We start from the raw sequence: 25,433 nt of genomic DNA, 5'->3' as shown, positions 1-25,433 counted from the left end.
CCGATTTCAGAAATGTAAAAGCCATTTGACGCCTGTCGATAAGGACTATCGTTTGTCAGTTTTGTGCGACGATCTGCCAAGCCGTTTCTTTGTAATGTGGAAAAAAGTGTTACATTTTTCGTCCACATTCAAGCTCATACTACCGAATCGATTTGAAAAAATCAAAAACTGTTCGAAAGATATTAATTAGGAATGATACTGATTAGTTTTAGGTGAAAATCTACCGAGCCGTTTTCGTGTAATTAACTGTTGAAAAAAATATTAAGCCGATTTTTATGGAACTTTTATTGGCGATGTATATCATGGTCTTAAAGAACTTACTGAAATATTACGGCCTTACGACAAGTAGTTTAATTTTAAAAATTCATCAAAGTTTGAGAAAATGAGTAGTTTTTTTGACGTTTGTTAAAATTCAAATTAGATGATTTACTTGGTATAATGATAGAGTACCTGGTCTTATTAAACATACTAAACCATTAAAGTCCTATGAAAACTGGTTCAATTAAAAAATTATTGATTTTTGAAAATTTGCCTTTAGAAAATACTCCGATTAACGTGTTCTTTCGTTTTCAATTATGTGTAATAAATCCACTCGGAATACTTTTAATCACTCATAATTATTTTTTATTGATTAAGTCGATTATTTACACATACCGGGAAGTTCATGTAACTTGCCTCAAGGCTAAATACCAATACCAACTAGTTTTTTGATTTTTTGATGGGAAGTTTATTTAAAATATTTTATATAAATTTTATAAACTAGAAAACTGCAAAATATAACAAATATTTGATAAAAGTAATAACAAATACATACAATTGTTTCTAATAAAAAATACTTATTCTAAGCAATTTTGATACGACATAAAAGTCTTTAAATAAAACTAGAAGTGGATAATAACATTTATTACAAATATTTTAAAAGTGTAATGTGTCCAAAAACTATTATCAAAGCGTTTAGTATTTCGTCGCCGATTACTAAAAATTTATACTAAAAAACAGAATTAATATTTTTCGAGATTTTTACATTAACCAAAACTTAGCTAAGAGGTTTTTAAAATCAAAATAATAAAATCAATTCACAGTTTGCGATTTTCTCTCCAAAGATTATTCTAAAGCAGTGGTTTCCAAATTGGCTTATAAGAATCCCAAAGGGTTTATTAAATTTAGGGTTTCGTCAAAAATTAGAAAAAAATTGAAGTCCGCAAAATAAAAATAAAAACAATATTAATAATTAAATGGAGTTGATAAATTATTATAAAAGCAAACAATTCTTCTTTTCCATTAGAAACATTCACCTATTGATTACTTTATTATGTTATTTTTAAATTATTTTAAATGAATATTGAACAATTTTTTTTTTGTTAATAATTTTAAGAACTTCTCATGTTTATTTCAACTATTCTAGACTTTTAATAGAAATCTTCAGTACAGTTTGAAATTTGCTAAAAAAACAAAAAAAAACATCAGTTAAGAAATTTTTCCTAAAGTGAAAACATCGTAAAGGGTCTGAGACACAAAAAGTTTGAGAGCCTATGATAAAAAATGTTGAAAAAATATAAAAACTGTGTAAGTATATTTCTTAAAAACATTTTGATAAATATATCGACTTTTAGTTACGATCAATAAAATTTATTACATAGTAAATACTAAGTGCAGCTTAAAGAGAAAAGGCTTCTAAAACAAAACGTTTTTGTTTTTTTTTCAATTAGCGATAAGATAAGAAACCATTATTTAGCAAACACAATTTGCATAAATACACGGAAATTTTCCATCACTGATAAGTACAATATACAATATATTGTTTTTTAACATAAATAATAACTGAAAGAAATTCTTTCGAGCAATTATAATTGTAAATAATTGCTGGCTGATTAATTTAATAACAAAAATATTTGTTCTATATATATATATATATATATATATATATATATGTATTTATATTAGAAAAAAAATTATTAAAGTATAAAATAAAATATTTGCGAATCCATTTACCTCGATTTGCGATTTGCGATAAAGACCTTCCTTCCCCACTTTATCAATTACAAAACTAATTAATTATAATTATGATTCGAAATTGTGTCTTTTGAAAGTGCAAACACATAGGTCTTATTATACACAAATCAGTTGCCTATTGTCAAGTTTTTACCGTTACTTATAATAATTCTGCTGAGACCTGATGACCCAGAATTATTACAGAAGAAGTGACTGTCCGCCTCTCTCATTATTTATATTGACTTAAATTGTTTGCAAAAGAGACAGATTTAAATTTGGAGCAAAAAATTGTAAAGAACTAGATAGTAGAAATAGAAGGAATTTGTATAAAATTTTGGTACAAAGTGTTTGCTAAAGATCATTTTTTAAATATCACCAAAAGATCACTATTTAAAGATCACCAAAGTGTTTTGGAACTCTATAGCCTATAGATTTCTAAAAAATGCACTTTGGTGATCTTTCAAAAGTGGTGAGTGGCTGAGCAACAGATTTTTTAGTACCTTTATGTACAAATTTTTTTTTTTTTAATTTTCCCAGGGTAAGTTATAGTAATCCCAAAAAAATCTAAAATGAACATTTTTATATATCTTTACGTTTCAGAGGTTTCTGAACATTTTGGCATACCTTAGAAAAAATGAACGTGTGTGTGTGTGCGGATACAAATTTTCGTCGACGATTCCGCGAACACGAATCGACTGATTTGAAAAATTCACAAAACATTTGATTGGTATTGATGAAGAGACGTGCTGATTAGTTTTTAGCAAAGGCAGGTCTAGCCGTTTATGAGATACGGGACAAAAACTGCCGAAAATGGTAGTTCAGTTTTTGAGAGGACGGATCATCCGATTTTATTAATTCAAAAAACATTTTATTTGTATTGACTAAAAGAAGAATTGATTAAGTTTTTGGGAAGGCAGGTCTAGCGGTTTCGGAGATCTAATAAAAAAGTTAAAAAAATGCCATTTGGCGGTCAAAAATGTTCATTAGACATATGCACATCAAATTATCAGATATTTTTTAAAAATATTTTAATAATGCGTACACATTTTGTGCCAATTTTTTGGGGTTCCGTACCAAGATTTTTAATTTTGAAGATCTGAATGTCCTCAACAGTATGGAATAACCGATTTGTATGATTGAAACAACATTCGGTTCGTACTCGATCGCGAGGCGTTTTTGCAAAGGGCACGTCTAGCCGTTTCGGAGGCATGGAGCGCAAAGGGTGTAAAAAAGGTCATGCAGTTTTTGAAAGAACGGATAGACGGTATTCAAAAAATGCTTTTACAAACAATTTCGTAATTTTGATCATTTTCAAAAAAAACTAAATTTTGACAAATTTATGAGAATATTTCGAAGTTTTCAAAAAAATCAAATATTTTCAAAAATTTCCAAATTCTCAAAAAAATTAAAAAAACCTTTTTTTGCTTTTAATACCGAAAATTTCGTAATTTTGAAAATTTAAAAAAATTCAAATTTTCAAAAAATTCAAATTTTCGAAATTTTTCATCATTTTTTCAAAAAAACTAAATTTTGAATGAATAATTTCAAAAAAAAAGTTCTTACAAAAATTTGAGAATACACCTAAGTCTGTTTTTACACGGAGATTGGTTCCAGAAGAAGTCGTGTAAAAAAAAAACGTGTAAAAAAAGACATTGATCTTATACAAAAATGGGTGATTTGTTCCTAATCTCCAAAACCTATTAAAATTAGTGAAAAACAAGAATTTTTAAGAACAAGAATTCATGTTTATTTTATTAAATCAAATATAATAAAAAAAATCAAAGTAAAAATTGTTTGTACGCGCTAAAGGGGAATTCACTTAAATCTTTAAGCGAGTGTTCGCAAACTATCGATACTATCGATGGTTTCAGAATTTTTTCTTTCATAAATACTTTTTTGTGATATGAACATACTTCGCAAAAATTAAATTTGACAAAAAAAATTAAGTACATAAAATTGTAAATCGTGCTAAATGGAATAAAATCGTGTACAAAAATTAAAAATATTCAATTTTCAAACCGTGTTATATCAAAACCGTGTACAAAAAGACCGTGTAAAAACAGACTTAGGTGTATTTCGAAATTTTCAAAAAAAAATCAAATATTTACAAAAATTTTCAAATTCTTAAAAAATTTAAAGAAATTGATTTTCTCCAAAAATTCGAAAAAAAAACGAACTTTTAAAAAACTTTCAAAATTTTGAAAAAAATTCAAAACTTATCAAAAAAATCAAATTTAAAAAAAATTGAACAAATTTCTTGTAAACATTTACATTAAGTTGTTTGCAGAACACGTAAAGCACATATAAATTTACAGTATGTATTTATAATAAATTGATTATTTTCATTCCTCAAATTTTCAATAACGGTACGGGAAGTTCCAGCAATTTGCCTTAAGGCACGATGCCATGCACCACTAGTTATTTCATATGAAATGGTTTAATTTTATGAAATTTGCAATAAAATCTCCATTGCTAAAGTTCATTGACAGTGCGACACCGTTCGTTGAAAATGAGTTTATATATGTTGGGTTTCTAGTTTGTTTGTTAAAAACATTAGGATGTAACACTTATTTATATATTATAAACATTAATAATTGTGATATTAGAAAAACTAATGTCCGCAATGATAATTCTAGTGCAACGTGTTAAATTGTCCGTGGTCAAGTTTATTTCGCTTCATGGTGCGTGCAAATGTTAAATAATTAGCAAATTTATTGTTAGCAAAAGTAACTGTTTTATAAAAATTAATATCATTATATCTTAGGTATAAAAATGAAGCTCTCGATCAACTGATTTTCTAAAACTCGAAAACGGCTAAACCGATTTGGCCATTCTTAGTCTTGAAATATTTCGTGCTAATCAGTAGGTTGTCGGAAAGGTGAGATATTATTTTAAAATCGGGTACAAACTTTGCATTTTTAATTTGAAAATTTTTGTAGAAGCGTAATTTGTATAAAACAATGGACGGTGGCTAATACGTCAAATGTCAAACGTTTTTGACAGATGATGTTCAATTCAGTAAGATGTTTTACGTTAATATTATTTAATTATGTTTAAATTGTAATAAGTAGTTTTGTTCGTAGTTTTAATTATATATAAAAACGTTAGTAAACGGGCCGCAAGTTTTACTAGAGACTCAAAATATCAACTTTTTTGAAATGTTAATATGAAAATGCACTTTTTGGCATTCTTTTCTCAAAAACGGTGCTCTGAAAGATCTCATTTGTATAATTATACTCATTGGTATCTATAAATAATTTTCTAGATTATATTATTTTTTATTTATGTTATTCAAATTCAGAACCTAAATTTGGTATCGATCAAATGGACATTTTGTCGAATAACATTTTCCCAGTTATAATTTCCCAAAATTTATTGAAAAATAGATAGTAATATATGAAGGTCGACCACCTATGTGTCAAAAACCAGTAAAGTTAAGCATTGTTCAACAACAATATTTGAAAGTAGAGGGAAAAAGATGTATAACCAGCTATAACCTTGATTCTCATGACTTTGCTATCAGGAGATAAATCGTAATCTTTGAAAATCCATATTTAAAGTATTTTCTTTCGTTGGTAGTTTTTTAGCATTAGTTAAAAATGTAATTAATTTGTAAAATACCTTAAAAATTAAAATAAGACATTAAACTTCTTGGCCGTTCCAAGTTACCCCGCCTAAAGGCTAAAAGTGTAGATAACAAATTTTTGAAAGACAACAAAAAAGCACATTTCTACAATGATGAAGTAGCTGGAAGTTTTACTGAACGTAGTCAGATAATTGTTCGTTTGAAATGTGTTATTTGTTGTGATATAATTGGTTTGATTTTTATAATATAATTAATATTTGCTCAAAGTCAAATTGGACCTTTGTGCCTCGCCCTGCTCTACATATATACTTTTTATTAAATTTACTTTAATTCATCGAATGTTACTTGAAACTTTTCAAAAAGCAGGTCAAAGAAGAAATACTCAATTTATTTTTTATCTCTCCTCGCACAAAATTTGAAACTTTTGTATAAGTTCAGTAGTATTATTTACAATTATACACAAAATCCAGAATCCAAAAAGAATCTGAAAAACTTGAAACGTAATCAATAAGTCGAAAGACCAAAAAAGACTCGGATTGGATTATACGATGTTTTCTATAGAAAGTATATAAAATTTTTAGTTTGATTGTACTGACAAAATATAGACAAACTAATGGTGTTTATTGTTTCTATAATACCTCATTGTATATAGCATTCAAACAACACTTAATCCTTATACACTTAAAGTATTAATATTCTTGATTCTCTAGAAATTGTTTACAATATACCTTACTTAGCAAAACAGCGTTTGCCATGTCAGCTAGTATTATCTAAACTAGTGGTGTATGGCATGGTGCCTTAAGGCAAATTGCTAGAACTTCCCGTTTCCCGAACATGAAATAAAAATTAATTTATGATTCCACTCACCCCTGCCACCATTTCTGTCTCCTGCCCAAAATTCCGCTGAACAATCCGAGAGGATTATCAGCAAAATCGAATCCTGCAGAAGCAAAGAAGTTATGTCCATTGTTGACAGAAAATCCTCCGAGTCCTCCAAGGAGAGAAGGCACCATGGAATCGACATCAGGACGACTATCTTCGTCACTGGTTTCAGGCAATTCAGGAACAGTCTCGATTTGCTCGATGTCGGACGTGTCGGCTGTTCTGCGACCTGCCCAATTTGAATGAGGCTCTGGAGAGGAAAAAATAATTGGACTTAATTAAATCAGAAGAAAACCAGTGCAAGAGTATGGTCTAAGGCAAATTGCTGGATCTGCCCGAACAGTAAATTAAATATTTCTAAATCTAATTCTCTTTTAAATTCGCCTATTCTACTTATGTCCTCTAACTTTAACTTAATTAATAATGAAATAGATATTCACAACACTTCACCTAATCAAATAATCTCCATCTGCACAAGTTAACATTTTTATTTTCTTTTCAAATATCTCATTATTTTATCTTATTCTGTTCATAAATAATATTGTTACATTCTGCATTACATGTAATTTTATATTAAGCATTTTATGTTAAACTATATATTGTAATTTTGTATATATTTTAATTGTTATTCATTATGTAAAATAATTGTATTTTTGAGTCCTCTTGAAAGAAATCTGTGGGCTATATATTTAAAATAAATAAATAAATAAATAAATAAATAAAATATTCAGAAATAGAATAATCTATAATCAATGAAAACTTATCAGGAATAACAACTGTTTTAAATAGTTTCAAAGAAGTTAGTATAAGAACTGTAACTTTCAGATATAAAATTTAGGCTCATCTCGCCTTTATATAGATTTCCAAAAAACGAAACATATATGTACAAAATTTAATCGAGTCGCATTGGAAGTTTTCATCTCATATTTGTAAGACTTATATAAAACTAGTGCCTTAATTGTACCTTAAGGCAAATTGCTGGAACTTCCCGTACAGTAACGATATGTTCGAGGGATACTGTTCAAATAGATTATTATTAATAAATATTGTAACATTGTCTAATATTTATAAGAATTATATAAACTGAATTGCAAAGTTGAAATTATTTGTTTAAAGTATATTAGAACTATAGTCAGAATTAAAAATAAAATCTGAATTATTTTCGATGTACAAAAAAAAAAATTATACATTTTTTTTTCCAAAATCAATTATTTTGTTAAGACAAGTAGAAAGATTTTTGAATCATTTAAATCGGACGCTTAGTTCTCTCAAAAACTGCCATTTTTTACAGATTTAGCTCCGTATCTTCGAAATGGCTGGCCCTACCTTTGCCAAAAACCAATTACCACTTCTTTCAATCATTACTAATTGAATGTTTTTTTAGATCATTCAAATCGGATGCACCGTTGTCTCAAAAACTATATTTGTATTTACTGCACCCTTTTCTCCGTATCTCCGTAACGGTTGGACCTACCTTTGCCAAAAACTAATCAGCACATCTACCTATCAATAGGAATCAAATGTTTTTTGAACCATTCAAATCGGTTAATCCGTACGCCCAAAAACGTGGGCGAAAATTTGTATCCATACATACATACACACTCACACACACACATACACACACACACACACACACATCCATTTTTTCTGAGGTATGCCAAAATGTTCAGAAACCTTCAAAACGTCGAGAAATGTAAAAATTTTCAATTTCGATTTTCGGCCCATTACAATAACTTACCCTTCAGGAAGTTAAAAATAACTTTATTAGAATTTAAAAATAAATTTTGCTAACAAAAAATCTGTTTTGTTGAAATTTTTGTAAAAAGAATAGTTTTTTTTTGAAAATTTTGAATGTTTTTTGAATCATGAAATCATGAATAAATAATTGTATTTAATTATAAACACGTATACACATAGATACATTTTTTCTAAGGTATTCCAAAATATTCAGAAACCACTGAAACGTAAAAATATGCAAAAAGAATATTTTTAAATCAAAGTAATCCTAATTAATATTTATTAATTTTACTAATATTAAATATAGATAAAAGTACCAAAATTATATCAAATAGAATGAAAAAATCATAATATGTGTATGTTATGTGTAATGATTGAATTTTATATGGAACAGAGTATAAAATTTGTCTGAATCGACAACTAAGTAAAATATCTTTAAAATTAAAAAAAAAATAGAACTAATAAATAATTAAGTAAGAAAAAACTAAGAACAAATGAATTGTGATGGATAAATTAATTAATGAATAGAAAAGTAAAATTAAAAAAAAGAACTTGAAAATTAAAATTAATAAATATTAATATTTAATAATTAAAATAATATTATAGGTAAGTCGAAATCATTCAATTTCTATAAATATAAATAACGAACATCTCTTTCAAGAAGTCAATAAACTAGTGGGGTGGGTGGCATCGTGCCTTAAGGCAAATTGCTGGAACTTCCCGTACCGTAACGAAATGTTCGAGGAATACTGAATGTTTTCAAATAGATTATTATAAATTTGTAACATTGTCTAATAATTATAAGAATTATATAAACTGAATTGCAAAGTTGAAATTATTTGTTTCAACAAAAAACTAAAAAAAAAAAAAAAAAAAATGAACAAAATTTTTTTTTCCAAAATCAATTATTTTTGTTAAGACAAGCAGAAAGTTTTTTGAATCATTCAAATCGACGCTTAGTTCTCTCAAAAACTGCCATTTTTACATATTTAGCTCCGTATCTTCGAAATGGCTGGGCCTGCCTTTGCCAAAAACTAATAAACACTTCTCCCAATCATTACTAATTGAATGTTTTTTTAGATCATTCAAATCGGATACTCCGTTCTCTCAAAAATTCGATTTCTATTTTCTGCACTCTTTGCTCCGTATCTCCGAAACGGCTGGACCTGCCTTTGCCAAAAACTAATCAGCTCTTCTCCTTATCAATAGGAATCGAATGTTTTTTGAACCATTCAAATCGGTTGATCCGTGCGCCCTAAAACGTGACTGGAAATTTGCATCCACACATACATACACACACACACACACATACATACACACACACACACACACACATCCATTTTTTCTGAGGTACGCCAAAATGTTCAGAAACCTTCAAAACGTCGAGAAATGTAAAAATTTTCAATTCCGATTTTCGGCCCATTACAATAACTTACCCTACGGGAAGTTAATAAAATATGCATTATTATTTATTAGTATTGAGTTTTGAGAATAATTTAATTTTAACTTGAGTTGTTCTAAAATTTAAGAAAAATTCATAAAATCCAAAGCATTTTCTTTACAGTTAATTTTTATTGAAAGTGAAATAAGAATTTTTTTGAATTAATTATATATTGATGGGATATTAATTATATTTTTGTATTAATTATGTATAGTGTGGTATTCTCTGAACGCGAAAGTATTCGAAAATAAAATTTTTAACTTTCATAGTGTACAGTACTATATTATATTTCCCAGTTTCTTATAAAAAAATGCCCATAATTTAGAATTGTGTAAAATTATTAACTGAATTTTTTTTAATCTGTTGTGCATGCAATTTATCTCATTTAGCAAAATCTACATCAACGACCTCATTTCATTATTGGTTTCAATTAGTAATAGAATAATAGTCGATTTAACCTCTAATTAATATTTGCTGCGAGTCTGGTTTCCTGGTATTTTATTAGTTACATTATATCATCATAGGCTTTGAATAAGCTTATCAGATGAGCACTAATTATTAATAACTGTGATCAAAAGCATTAATTTTATAATAATTAATATATCAGCAACCTTAATTGATGGTATAAATTCGCATTGCGCAAGCAAGTGTAAATTTTCGAGCAATGAACTTTGTGACCGAGAAAAGAAATTTAATAAAATTGCAAATTATTTCAAAGATATCAATAGAAAATTTGATTTTCGAAATAAACAGTTAAACATTTTACCTAAATATCTGAATCTCAATTCTTACTGATTAAAATTTATACATTTATCAGGATGTTCATACAACTTGCCTTAAGGCAAAATGCCACTTACACCTAGTTTTTTTAATAAATTTCACCGGTAATATTTAAAATTCAATAGAAAGCGTTGATGGTTTTTCCTAAGTTTTAATGTGCCACATAAAACATCAACAATAACTTTCTCGTCGTTGCTGTCAGTCAAATTTTTAGATCTCACATGGATTGATTCATTAATATAATTAATGGAATAGACGTATAAAATTATTGTTTTCAAAATTATCTGTCATCAAAATAAAAAAATCTCATAAATGTCAAAGTTTACTCAACTTTTGGCCAAAGTTGGCGCTTGATATGCAAGAACACAATGAAGCTACTTAGTGTAATGGTAATAAAAGAACTAGTTGGTATTGGTATTTAGCCTTGAGGCAAGTTACATGAACTTCCCGATATGTGTAATTGATCGACTTCATCCATGATAGATAAATTAATTTATAAGTAGTTAAAAGCATTCGAAATGGATTTATCCCACATTATTAAAAATCGAACACGTCAACCCGGTCGGAATATTTTCTAGAAGCAAATTTTCAGAAATCAATAATTTTTGTAATTGAACCAGTTTTCGTAGGACGTTAATGGTTTAGTATGTTCATTAAGACCAAGTACTAAGTAAATCGTCTAATTTTAATTTTAACAAACGTCAACAAAGCTACTCATTTTCTCAAACTTTGATGAATTTTTAAAATTAAAGTACTTGTCGTAAGGCCGTAATATTTCAGTAAGTTCTATAAGACCATGGTATATATTGCCAAAAAAAGTTCCATAAACATCGTCTTAATTTTTTTTTTCAACAGTTAATTACAAGAAAACGGCTCGGTAGATTTTCACCTAAAACTAATCAGTATCATTCCCAACTAATATCTTTCGAACAGTTTTTGATTTTTTAAAATCGGTTCGATAGGATGAGCTTAAATGTGAACGAAAAGTTTAACACTCTTTTTCAAATTACAAAGAAACGGCTGGACAGATCGTCTCATAAAATTGACAAACTATAGTGCTCATTGAGATACATCGAATGGCTTTTAAATTTGTGAAACCGGTTCAGGCGTTTTTGAGCAAACGTCGATGAAAGGTCTAATTTTGACAAATGCCAAAAAAACGATACCAATTTTTGCTAACTTTGACGAATTTTTAAAGCTAAACGAGTTGTCGTAGGGCGGTAATATTTTAGTATGATCTAGAAAACTATGATGTCTACCGTCAAAAAAGTTAAAAAAATCGTCGAATTTTTTTTAAAAAAAACTTTATTACAAGAAAACGGCCCGGCCGATCTTTACCAAAAACTAATCAGCACGATTCCCAACCAATATCTTTCGAACGGTTTTTGAATTTTCAGAATCGATTCAGAATTGCGGGCTGAAACGTGAACAAAAATTTTTCACTTTTCTGCTATTTATAAAGAAACGGCTTGGACTATCGTCGCACAAAACTCAGAAACGCTAGTCCTCATCGAGATATATCGAATGGCTTTTAAATTTTTGAAATCGGTTGCACCGTTTTTGAGAAAACGTCGATTTATGGCAAAAAATCTGTTCACACACACGCAGCACACAGACACATATTTTTTCCAAATGTTGGTCTCATTCGATTGAGAATGGCTTGAAACGTCGAGAAAACATAAAATTAGCGAATCGGATTTTTGATGAAAACATAAACTTCTCCTTCGGGAAGTTAAATATCAAGTGTTTTGTATCTAATTTAAAAGGAAATTTTATTTTGTAGATATCTTATCAGAAATGCCGAGTTCCTGGCTGAAGGATGCATGGAATGGAACCAGTTCCAGGCCCAAGCAGCAAATCAGACACCCTCACAGAATCTGAAAATGCATCAAGATCTTCATCCACAAGATCATCAAAAAAATCAACGAGAAAATCACTCGAAGAGGTAACAAACAATATTCGAAAAAGTGCATCCCAAAAAGAAGAAGAAATCATAGAGTTGGCAGCCCAAAAAACAGCCGAAGTCAACAAATTGGCAGCAAAAAAAGAGGAAGAGGTAAAAAGAACGTCGAGGCCATCTGAAGAACAAGTCAAAAGTGCAGCACGTGAAAAAGCAGCTGGGGTAAAAAGATTTAGTAACAAATCCGAAGCAATTTTGGAAGACTCTTTGGTGAAAAATCAGGAGTACGAACAAAAACTTCAGAAAATTGAGGAAGAACGACAAACAGCCGTCAAAAAAATAACAACAGCCAAAGACGATGCTATAAAAAAAGTGATGGCCGATAAGGAAAAAGAGATTCAAAAAGTTATGCAAGCACCACAAAAATCTCAACCGCGTACCGAACGATCGCCTTTTGAAAAAAGGGCCTCCTCGCCAACCAGAAGCCCACCGCCAAGTGCCAAAAAACCATCAAGAACACAAATTTCAAAATCTACACATCCAAAACCATCAATAGTCGACGACCAATCCCTTGAAAAATCCGTCAGCAAATTAAAAAAATCTGCACAAGAGCCTGGTCAAGAAACTTGCCAAATGCCAGAGAGAAAAAAGTCCAGGCAAGGCAAATTTTATGAGCTGAGGACTCCTTCAGGGCACCGGTTTTTGGCAAGAAGTTTGCCTGAGCTTTTGGAAAAACATAAAAGGGCTGTTGCAGCTTCGTCTGCTGAAGAACAACACAAACCTCCAGAAACTGAGGAACAAAAAGCGCCTAAGGCACCATTTGCTAAAGGATGCTGCGGTTGAGATGAATAAAATTGGGAAATAATATTAGTTGTAAATGTCAAATTTAATTTTAAATAAAAAAGTTGATATGGTTTATACCCGGCACTCTTCGATTTAAATCTTGTAAATTGTTTTTTTGATGAATAAACAATTTTTTAACTTTCCGAAGGAGTTGTTTTCATAAAAAAATTCGTTTTGCTAATTTTATGTTTTCTCGACGTTTCAAGCCATTCTGAATTGAATGAGACCAAATTTGGAAAAAATATGTGCGTGTGTGTGTGTGTGTGTGTGTGGCGCAAGCATATTTTTGACCTTTCTTCGACGATTTCTCAAAAACGGTTGAACCAATTTTAAAACTAAATTTATTTGGTTGGTGACTTAGATTTTGATAAATAAGACAAATTGCATGCTTCTCTTAATAATTTTAGAAATGAATTTAAATTATTGGCAATTTTTAAAATTGCCTACTGAGATTTTATTTATTATATATAGATATTTATTATATATAGAGATATTATATTTATATTTATATTTATATTTATATTTATATTTATATTTATATTTATATTTATATTTATATTTATATTTATATTTATATTTATTTAGAGGATATTTATAGATTAGATTTATTTATTTAGATTAGATTTAGATTTATTTAGAGTTTATTTTTATTTATATTTCTATTTATTTTATATTTCTATTTATATTTATATTTATATTTATATTTATTTGTATTTATATTTATATTTATATTTATATTTATATTTATATTTATATTTATATTTATATTTATATTTTTATTAACTTCCCGTAGGGTAAGTTATTCTAATGGGCCGAAAATCGAAATTGAAAATTTTTACATTTCTCGACGTTTTGAAGGTTTCTGAACATTTTGTCATACCTCAGAAAAAATCGATGTGTGTGTGTGTGTGTATGTATGGATACAATTTTTCGTCCACGTTTTCAGGCGCACGGATCAACCGATTTGAATGGTTCAAAAAACTTTCGATTCCTGTTGATAGGGAGCTGATTAGTTTTTGACAAAGGCAGGCCCAGCAGTTACGGAGATAAAGAGTAAAGAGTGCAGAAAGTAGAAATCGAGTTTTTAAGAGAATGGAGTGCCCGATTTAAATTTTTCAAAAAACATTTCATTTGTATTGACAATATGAAAAAAATGATTAATTTTTGGAAAGGCAGGTCTAACAGATTTGGAGACCGAGTAAAAAAAAGTGAAAAAACATGTCATTAGGGAGTCAGTTATTTTATAGTCTAAAAAAAATCTTTCTCTATAAATTATCAGTTAAATTATCAGTTATTATATAGAGATTTTAACAATAAGTATAAATTTTGTTTACATTCCTATGGGTTCCGTACCAATGTTTATCCGTTAGACAGCGACGCGGCGCTTCGATATTTCGTCTCTATGCAGTTAAAGCAGTACATTGCTTTGACAAAAGGTTCAGAATTTCCAAAATATTTCAAAATAAAGAAAATATTTTTTCTCAAAAATGTATATTTTTGTCAAAAATTTATAGTTTCTCAAAAATCTAATTTTTCCAAAGTAAATTTTTTTCAAAAATGTTTTGAACAAAAATTTAGTACGAGAAGTTTCAGCAATTTGGCTTAAGGCACGATGCCATGCTCCACACTAGTTTTGTTTTTATATTTGTATATATTTCACAGAGAATAAAATAGCATTAATTATGAATATCTATGTGTATGTATATAAAAACATACTTAATTATTTTTTTTAATCTGTAATATTTAATTACTATACAAGTAATCATAAATATTTGATGATTGTTATTTATGTTATGTTATTTTGCAATTATTCTACTATTATGAATGCCATTCCAGGCAGTTTATTATATAACGAATTTTTATTTTAATTCAAATCAGATAAGGATATCATTAGAAATATTTCCTAAAAAAAGAGAACATTGTCAATTTTCAAAAATAAAATAAATAAAAAGAAAATGTTATCTATATTACATCAATTAAACGTTTAAAATCCGAAATAAAAAACCTGCTCTTTTAGATCACTTTTCACTAAAAGAAAACTCGATCGTCAAGTGAGTATTATTGATATTATTTTAGGCTTGTTATAATTCATAGATAATAAATTTGTTTATAACACTTTAGGCACATTATAGTTTATAACACATTAGGCACACGTTATGATCATAATATTAGGTTGTCAAATATCTCCCTTCCGCTTTTTTGCTCTTGGTTTATAATACAAAAAGGCGGAAGGGAGATATTTGACAACCTTATATAACAAAAATTAAAATTTTTCCTCATAGATTTTTTTTACTTACCAAGTGGTTCACGGTCCCTTTCAGTGACAGCCTCTTCTTCCTTGTGTGTTTTTTTAGGAACATGCCTCTGGTTATGAGGGTAAACATTTTGGTAGCCTCCAGGCCAAACGCTTCCACGATTGGCACCTACATCTCGCCTCCAACTCAAGAACTGGTCCTCGAATTGGGCTTGACTAAAAAAAAAAAAAAAATATATGTCAAATATTAGCAATATATTTTAAAAATTAATAGTAAGTATTTCGATAATGGATCTTTTACTACAAAAGATCCATAATGCTATAAATTTTTTATATATTTATTTAGAACTAGCTGACCCGTCAACGCTAAGTAAGATATTGCCTCATTTGAATTACGCTTCTACAAAAATTTTAAAATTAAAAATGTAAAGTTTTTACGCGGTTTTGAAGCAATTTCTCACCTGTCCCACAACCTCTGGATTAGCACGAATTTTTTAAGACTAAAAGCGGCCAAATCGGTTCAGCCGTTTTAGAGCCTTACACAATACTTAACATATTATTGAACTCCATTTTTATATATAAGATTATGAAATACCAAAGAAAAATTCTAATCAAAATAAATTTGTTAGTTGAAAGTTTTACATATAGGTTTAAGTGGCATTCAGTTCTCAATACTTTAGTTCTCTCACAACCTCTGGATTGGCACGAATTTTTCAAGACTAAAAGTGGCCAAATCGGTTCAGCCTTATACAATACTTAACATAATATAGATCTCAATATTTATATATAAGATTATAAAAAACCAAAGTAAAATTATAATCAAAATAAATTTGTTAGTCAAGAGTTTTACATATAGGTGTAAGTGGCATTCAGTTCTCAATACTTCAGTTCTCTCACAACCTCTGGATTAGCACGAATTTTTCAAGACTAAAAGTGGCCAAATCGGTTCAGCCTTATACAATACTTAACATAATATAGATCTTAATTTTTATATATAAGATTATGAAATACCAAAGAAAAATTATACTCAAAATAAATTTGTTGGTTGAAAGTTTTACATATAGGTGTAAGTGGCATTCAGTTCTCAATACTTTCATCAAATATAAACATATTTTATATAGAAAATGTAAACTTTTCGTGATGAATTCACGATACTAATCATTAGCACCGCTACAGAAACCGTTTTCTTATCGGTTAAATATATGAGAAACCCGAGTTCAGAGAATTTGAATTCAGTTATATTAGATAGTAGTTGAAAATAAATTTATGGTGGCAAATGTATATTCATATTATACCAAAAAAATTATTTTTGAAAAAATTTAATCAGATTTACATCGATATATTATAAATAACATATAATATATTCTCACTCAAATCGTTAAGATATAAAAACAGTTGTAAATACAAATATATAAAACTAAAAAAAAATCCATCGAAAATGATGTAACTATTACAGCGACAATCATAATCTTTATATTTTAAAAAGAATAATATTTGCCTTTTAGCACATATATTAATCATGACTTGATATATTAAACATACTGCTTTTTATTAATTTTATTCCCAATAATATTTGCTATTTGACACATATTTTAAACATGCACTTGATATATTAAACATACTGCTTTTTAATAATTTTATTCCCAATAATTATATATATATATATATATATTTGTTTTGATTTAGTAATGGAAATTAATTAAAATTTAATTTAAAAAATAGAAAGCTAAGGGTACTTACATACATATATACAGTGTGTGATTAACAATAAAGCTTTTAGTCATATTTGTTCTATTTGTTAATTGTTCTATTTAATATCATGAATTATTTACTATCACATATTTAAAATATTATTTTTATTAATTTAAATTTCAATCTATTTTAAAATAAATATTAGTTACCCAATATTTTTATATAAACAATCGATTTTAATTTCAAAATTAAAAATAGTTCATAATCGTGTTAAGCTGGTGTTAATTAAATTAATCATAAAACAAACTAGATCTAATTGTAAGAGTTATTTTTCCTGAAGGAAAGTTGCCTGAATTTTCCGAGGAGGTGAAATGTAGCTATTTACACAAAATTTTCAACTGTATTTTGAAAGTGTTTGTTTACTAACAATAAGAACTAATCGATGCAAAATCCAATTGATATCTTTCAAGCAGCGTTATAATATATTAATTTTAGTGCAGAAGCAAATTTAATCTGAATATTGTGTGATTTGCCTTCACAAAGTAAAATATTTTTTCCCTAATTACGAATTTGAATATTTTTTCTATATCTGTTTTAATTTTAAAGCATCAAAATTAATTATTCATTTACTTTACAAATAATCAATGAAAATTTTTGCATATCTTTACGTTTCAGAGGTTTCTGAACATTTTGGCACACCTTAGAAAAAATGGATGTACGTGTTTGTGTGTGTGTGTGTGTGCGGATACTAATTTTCGTCGACGATTTCGGGAACACCGATCAACCGATTTGAATAATTCAAAAAACATTCGATTCGTATTGATAAGGAGACATGCTGATTAGCTTTTGGCTAAGGCAGGTCTAGCCGTTCCGAAGATACGGCGCAAAAAGTTCCAAAAACGGTAACTCAGTTTTCAAGAGAACGGAGCGTTCGATTTCAATAATTCAAAAAACATTTTACTTGTATTAAATTTAAAATTTCTCAAAAATTTAATTTTCTTTAGAACAATCTTATTAAAAAAATTAATTTTTGGTACGGTAAGTTCTAGCAATTTGCCAACGCACGATGCCATGAATCACTAGTTATATTTGATTTGATTATATATTCTTATTATTTTTTATTATATATTTTATCTTTATTTATTTTTATATAATAATATTTTATTTAAATAGTCTTATGTATTATTCAAATGTTTTAATTTGAATTAGTTTTTAAGAGAACGGAGCGTTCGATTTCAATAATTCAAAAAACATTTTACTTGTATTGACAAGATGAAGAATTGATCAAATTTTCATGAAGGCAGGTCTAGCGGTTTCGGATATCTAGTAAAAAAAATAAAAAAAAAAATGCCATTTGGCGGTCAAAAATGATCATTAGACATATGCACATCAAATTATTAGATATTTTATAGAGATTTTAACAATAAGTATAAATTTTGTTTACATTCCTATGGGTTCCGTACCAATGTTTATCCGTTAGACGGCGGCGCGGCGCTTACGCGCTTCGATATTTCGTCTTCGGCAGTAAAAGCAGTATGATTGCTTTGAAAAACAGTTCAGAATTACCAAAATATTTCATAATAAATGATTTAAGATAGAATGATTTAATATGATTCGAAATTGTATTGAAAGTTTCAAATCATTGATCATCTTTTAATGATTATTATTATTGATTATTTTTAATTACTCGAATTTTGAATTGCGGTACGGGAAGTTTCAGCAATTTGCCTTAAGGCACGATGCCCTAATTGCCATAAGACAGAATTCCACTTACTGCTAGTTTTTTTGTTTTACTTACATTTACACAAGTGTTTTTTTACACATCGTTATTTCGATTTTTAAAAATGGAGAACTAGGTTATAATATTAGTTTTAGGTATCATTATTTGCAATTAATTGATTATGACAATAAGAAAGCATCCAAATGCTTTGACAATAAATTCGTTATCCTTGAAAGGACACACCAGGAAACCCTTAACAGCATACTAACGTTTTTAAGTTAAATCTCATTCCTCCTCACCTGTTGACAACAGAAAGAACAAGAACGGCTCCTAACAATCGCCACATCTTGGCCGCTAACTTTTCTACTTATGACACAATTCTCGTTATAATATATATAATTCGCTCGCAAACAGAAACTGTATTTGTCAAAATACAACACAAATAGAACCGTCACAGGTAAAAGAATACAGGTATATTTTAATAATACTTGATTTCAGTTCGTTTGATGAGTGATGACTGAAGTGCAACTGTGCGCGACCGCTCGGTTTATACGTGCGCCATCATACCATTGCGCCGGCAGAGGCAGAGGCGGAGGCGGCACCAGTGTCAAGGTCTCCAGTGGCGCACGAAGAGGAAGATGGATCGTTTTATCAACTTCCTTTATTAGGGTAAGTTAAGGTAATCGGGCAAAAAATTGAAAATGAACATTTTTATATAAATTTACATCTTATATATAAAAATGAATCGCAGAATGTATTGGTAAGCGCATAACTCAACAACGCCTGGACCAATTTGGCCAATTCTTTTATTAAAATGTTTGTTGAAGTCTAAGGATGGTTCTTACGGCAAGAAAAAATCGAATAATTGCCGGAAAAACACTAAAAACAGCCCTTTTCTTTTTCTCACACAAACGTTTTCGAAGTAAAACTTTTAAAAATTTGAGCTTTGTTGCTATTATATAAAGTTTATATTAAATTACAAGCACTCACTGTATACTCCTCCTAAATGATTATTCGGATTTTGATAAATCTTTCTGAAGTTTGTTAAGACAATTTTCTAGGATCTATGTGATTATATGGTGTATGATTATAAAGTACTGGGATGTATGAGCAATATTTTAGAAACTAGCTGTAAGTGGAATTTTGTCTTAAGGCAATTAAGGCATCGTGCCTTAAGGCAAATTGCTGGAACTTCCCGTGCCAAAAAATTATTTTTTTTAAAAACGATTGACATTTTTAAAAAAAAAATACTTCGAAAAAATAAGATTTTTGAGAAACTATAAATTAAACAAAAAAATACTTTTTTTTGAAAAAATAATGTTTTCTTTATTTTGGTATATTTTGGAAGATCTTTTTTCAAAGCAATCGTACTGCTTTAACTGCATAGAGACAAAATGTCAAAGCGCGTAAGCGCCGTGTCGCCGTCTAACGAATAGTCAATACAAGTAAAATGTTTTTTGACTTGTTCAAATCGGATGCTCCGTTCTCTTAAAAACTGAGTTACCGTTTTCGGCACTTTTTGCCCCGTATCTTCGGAACGGCTAGACCTGCCTTCGCCAAAAACTAATTAGCACGTCTCCTTATCAATACGAATCGAATGTTTTTTAAATTATTCAAATCGCTTCATCCGTGTTCCCGAAATCGTCGACGAAAATTTGTATCCGAACACACATACACACACACACACATACATCCATTTTTTCTAAGGTATGCCAAAATATTCAGAAACCTTTGAAACGCAAAGATATATAAAAATTTTCATTTTCGATTTTTTTGCGATTACTATAACTTGCCCTACGGGAAGTTAAAAATTTTGGCAAAACTCTCAAAAACTTAGATTTTTGAGAAATTTTGAAAATTTTGAAAAAAGTTGACTGTTTGAAAAAAATTATATTCTGATTTTTTTATTTGAATTTTTTGAAAATTTTGAACATTTTTTAAGCAATCGCTGCATGTGTATATGTGTGTGTTTGCGGATACAATTTTTTGGCGACGATTTCGAAAACACAGATCGCACTAAAAGATGAAGAAAATTGAATACATCATTTTTGTAAATTTTCAATATAAACTAGTGGTGCATAGCATCATGCCTTAAGGCAAATTGCTGGAACTTCCCGATCCAAAAATTAAAATTATTAAAGCACCTTTAAAATTTGTCATAAACTTTGAAAAAAAAAATTTTTTTCGAGAAGTTTTGAAAAAGTTTTTCTTATATTTTGAAAATTATTTGTTACCCAGCGTCTGATTTTTTTTTGAAAATCATAATAACAATAAACAAGAGGTATGTATAAATATTGTGAGCAAAAGAATTAAAGAGACGTCCATTAATGACGTGATCTTTAAAGGGGGAGGGGGGTTTGACAAAAAATCATAAAATAAAACGTGGGGGAGGGGAGGGTTTAGTGAGATATCACAGGTATTTGTTTTTTTCTCAATTTAAAAAGAATCAAAAATAAAAAAATACAATTTTTCTAGATACTAAAAATAAACGTGAGTGTTGTGTAAGGAAGGGGGGGGGGGGGTGTTAAATGTTAAAGTTGTACAACCCTTGGTGAAATTATTTTTTTAATTATTGAGAAAACGTCAATAAAAAGTTTAAAATCAGCTCACACACACACACACATACTTTTCCAAATTCGGTCTCATTCGATTCAGAATAGCTTGAGTCATCGAGAAAACATGAAATTAGCAAATCGGATTTTTGGAAAAAAATCTAATTGTAAGAATAAATTATTTCTTGATTATTCTACGCCACTGGTCTAGCTGCAGTTTGTTTTTATTCTAATGATTTAATTTCTGCTAAACTTATCGCAGGTCAGAAAGTCAAGTCACTGATTTTCTATGTAAATAAATTAATCTGCGTCGGCTTTGCCTTTATTGTTACATATTAAATTTTCAATTTCCTCGAAATCGAAAGCGATAACATTAACGACTAATTGTATTTAAAAAAAATAAAAAAATCACGAGAAACTAGAATTATATCATTTGAATAAATTTAGACGAAATTTAAAAGAACGACCGATTTATTACTTTTCGTCTGACTAGGAGTAAACTCTTGAGTAAATATTTATTTTTTTTATATTTATACATTACAGAAAAAATTCTAGATTTGATCGAAAATTATATTAATTATAATTGTAAGAAATCACCAAATACTCCAAATTAATTTTGAAATATTTTGCCAAATTTTACAAAAAACTAACTGATTTATTACTTCTCGATTGAAAAGATATTAATAACTAATACTCGTGATTAATAATTAGATTAATTTTTTATATTTATTCAATTTTTTATAATAAATAAATCATTTCTAAATTAGATTGAAAATTATACACATTTTAATTAAAAAATCATTGAATTTCCAGAATTATATAATTTAAGTGAATTTTGACAAATTTTATATAAAAAAGCAAAATACTACTTTTTGTTTGAAATTATATTAATACTCGTGAATAAATTTTTAATATTTATATTTATTTAAAGGTGCAAAATTTTATATTAAATCAAAAACTACACAAATTGTAATTAAAAAATCATTGAATACTCAGAACTAATTAACTTGAAAGAATTTTAAAAAATCATCTACTTTATTGCTTATCGCTTGATATATGATATTAGTAAACAATATTTTATTATTTACAAGCAAATAAATGGTTTGCTGTTTTTACTCATTTCCGGATAATTTTACATCAGCTTTAAAATTATCCATGATTATCATTATTTATAATTATTTTATTTATATTATGAACATGATTTATATACGTTCATTAATACCTGGCATTTTAATATCACATCAATTACCCTGTATGATATTTTTTTTAGTTTTTGATGTTTTGGTCTATCAATTATACATTTTTAAATTTATGACTGTTAATGTAATTTTTGGACTAAAATTTTGTCGTTTGTAATATTTTAGCGACCTTGAACTATTCCTTTTAAGAATAAATTAATATTTTTAAAGTAATAATTGATATCTATATTTGTGTAAAATATATAGTTCTTTATCCCATAACGTTAAACATTATTTTTATTCTTTTTAAATTTGCCAATTTTTTAAACTGTCATTTTTTTTCTAATATAGTATTTCGGCTATAAATTGTGATTTATAATTTATTCGAGACATTGTAGTACTTAAATGAGTCGATTTATCTCAAAGTTTCCAGACACATTGACAACTGTCATTTCACAATTGTTTTTCTAAACAACTGTCAAAATTCATTGAAATTTTCGAAATTTTAATATTTCGAGTATGAACTTGGATTTTTAATATGGCCTATAACCTAAGTTGGTTATTAATGCATAAAGTGAGCCAATAAAATTTAAAATCGGTTCAGAAGTTTAGGAGTACATTCCGGACAAACATGGTGACACAAACTATATATGAATTTTTTTCCATAATATATATATATATATATATATATATATATATATATTTGCAAATTGTTCATGGGAATTTATTTTGTAGGCTATGATTCTATTTGCATTTTGCATTCGGAACAAAAAACATTTTTTTTTTATTATTTACTTTTATAAATTACAATCTGTCGTTGAGAAGAACATTCAGTAATTTTTATGGTTTATTATAGAAAGAAAAAAGGTCGAAAGGCCACCCAATAGTAATCCGATTCGATGTTGATTAAAACAAAAAAAATTTTTTTTTCTTCTCTTTATTGAATTACAATCTGCCTTTACAAAAAGGAAGACATTCAGTAATTTTGATGATATATGAAATATTAAACAAAACAAAAAATATATGTGTACATCTGGTAAATCATACAAAAATTGCGTACTTGTTTTAAGAATGCTGTACATACTATAAATGTTATACGTTAATATGTATGTGCACTATGATGACAAATACTAACACTGTTAAGTTTTTTTAGAAAGATATTAAGATATTTCATCTTTTATGAATAACGCACCAAGCACCTCTAATTGTAAGTCAAAGTGTGTATCTAAAGTGATGAATCAATGAGTAAAAGTTTGAAAATATATTAAAATTTGTATAGTTACTTTATGATGTTGTTTACCAGTATTTAACGATGTAATTTTTATTGTGTTATAATTCCATTTATATTCTATTATTATATAAATAGGAGTTTCATCTAGATAATCTTGTACCCTGCTAAATCATACTCTAACACTAAACAAATAATGATATTTTCCAAGATCGCAATGAAACATGATAGAAATGCGCTTCGGGCGTTTTTATTTCTATTAATATAATATTTTATTTTCTTATTATTATGAGTAACATAATAATGCTATACGATATTGTTCGTCCATCGTCATCATATGGAAAAGGTGATACCGAGAAACGTGAACGAGGCGAATTACCATGACAAAGTGTCATTAACGAAACAAACACATCACATGCAGGTATTAAAAATACAAATACTAATGTGACTATGAGTATTGTTTAGGCTTTTTCAGAATGCATTTTGGATGACCCAACCCAGAAATGCACCTTTTATCTGATACCGAAACTTCGAATGAGCTTCAATAAAATTCTATATTGAAGGATGTAAAAGTAGTCGAATTGGCTTATGTTGATGTAATAACAATGATTGTAATTATCTATATGAAATTATTTTTAGTAGTAGGTAATGTGCGCATTTTGTATTTATGTTTTATTGATTATCTAACTATGAAGAGAATTAGTGGTGTATGGCATCGTGCTTTAAGGCGAATCGCTAAAACTTCCTACCAAAAACTAAAATCTTTAAAAATTATTCAGAACTTTGAAAAAATTAGACTTTTGAAAATTTTCAAATTTTTAAAAAGATTTGACTCTTGAAAAATTGGATATCTTTTTAAATTTTGAACTTTTATTGAGGAATTGGACTTGATTTAAAGCAATCGCGCTGCATAGCTGTTTTAGAGTCGAAATATCGAAGCGCGTAAGCGCCGCGTCTTAGTCTAACAAGTAAACGTTGGTACGGAATCTATAAAAATATGCACGAAATTTGTACTTATTATAATCTCTATAAAATATCTGATAATATGATGTTCTTATGTCGAATGTTTATTTTCGACAGCCGACAGGCATTATTTTTTACTTTCTTTATTGGATCTCCGGAAACGCTCGACCTGCTTTTTCAAAAATTTAAACAGTTCTTCGTTTAGTCAATACAAATGAAATGTTTTTTGAATTATTCAAATCGGACGCTCCGTTCTCTTAAAAACTGAAATAACATTTTTGTTACTTTTTGCCCCGAAATCTTCGAAACGGCTAGGCCTGCCTTCGCCAAAAACTAATCAGCACGACTCCTTATCAGAAAAAATCCAAAGTTTTTTGAATCATTCAAATCGGTTAATTCGTGTTCTCGAAATCGACAAAAATTTGTTCTAGTGCACCCACAAACTCACATGCATTTTATATCATTTTCTAAGGCGTGCCAAAATGTTCAGAAACCTTTGAAACGTAAAGACATATATAAAAATTTTAATTTTCGATTTTTTTGCGATGACTATAATTCACCATACAGGAAGTTAATTAGTTGTAGTATTAATTTTGTTTTCTGCATAGATTTTTAAAAATTTTTAAATTTTTTGCATATTTTTTATTGTAAGAAATTTAGAACGAGTGATTGCTTTGGAAGACAT

General features: G+C 28.3%; 1 protein-coding gene across 1 annotated transcript in view; it reads right to left on the bottom strand.

Annotated features, from left to right (window-relative positions):
- Nucleotides 1-19,286, bottom strand: part of LOC113368431 (periostin) — a gene marked incomplete in the record, with an annotated part of 74,045 nt that extends 54,759 nt beyond the window's left edge. The window contains 3 exon segments of the mRNA XM_026609978.1: nucleotides 6,446-6,710; nucleotides 15,459-15,631; nucleotides 19,127-19,286. Of these exon segments, the coding sequence (XP_026465763.1) occupies nucleotides 6,446-6,710; nucleotides 15,459-15,631; nucleotides 19,127-19,173 (485 nt within the window).
- Nucleotides 19,287-25,433: the final 6,147 nt, after the last annotated feature.

This window comes from Ctenocephalides felis, unplaced genomic scaffold (genome assembly GCF_003426905.1).
Source record: "Ctenocephalides felis isolate EL2017-DRISC unplaced genomic scaffold, ASM342690v1 CF-g0.4_SCAFFOLD_01170, whole genome shotgun sequence".
NCBI classification, from domain to species: domain Eukaryota; kingdom Metazoa; phylum Arthropoda; class Insecta; order Siphonaptera; family Pulicidae; genus Ctenocephalides; species Ctenocephalides felis.
This window is presented reverse-complemented; position numbering and strand designations above follow the sequence as displayed.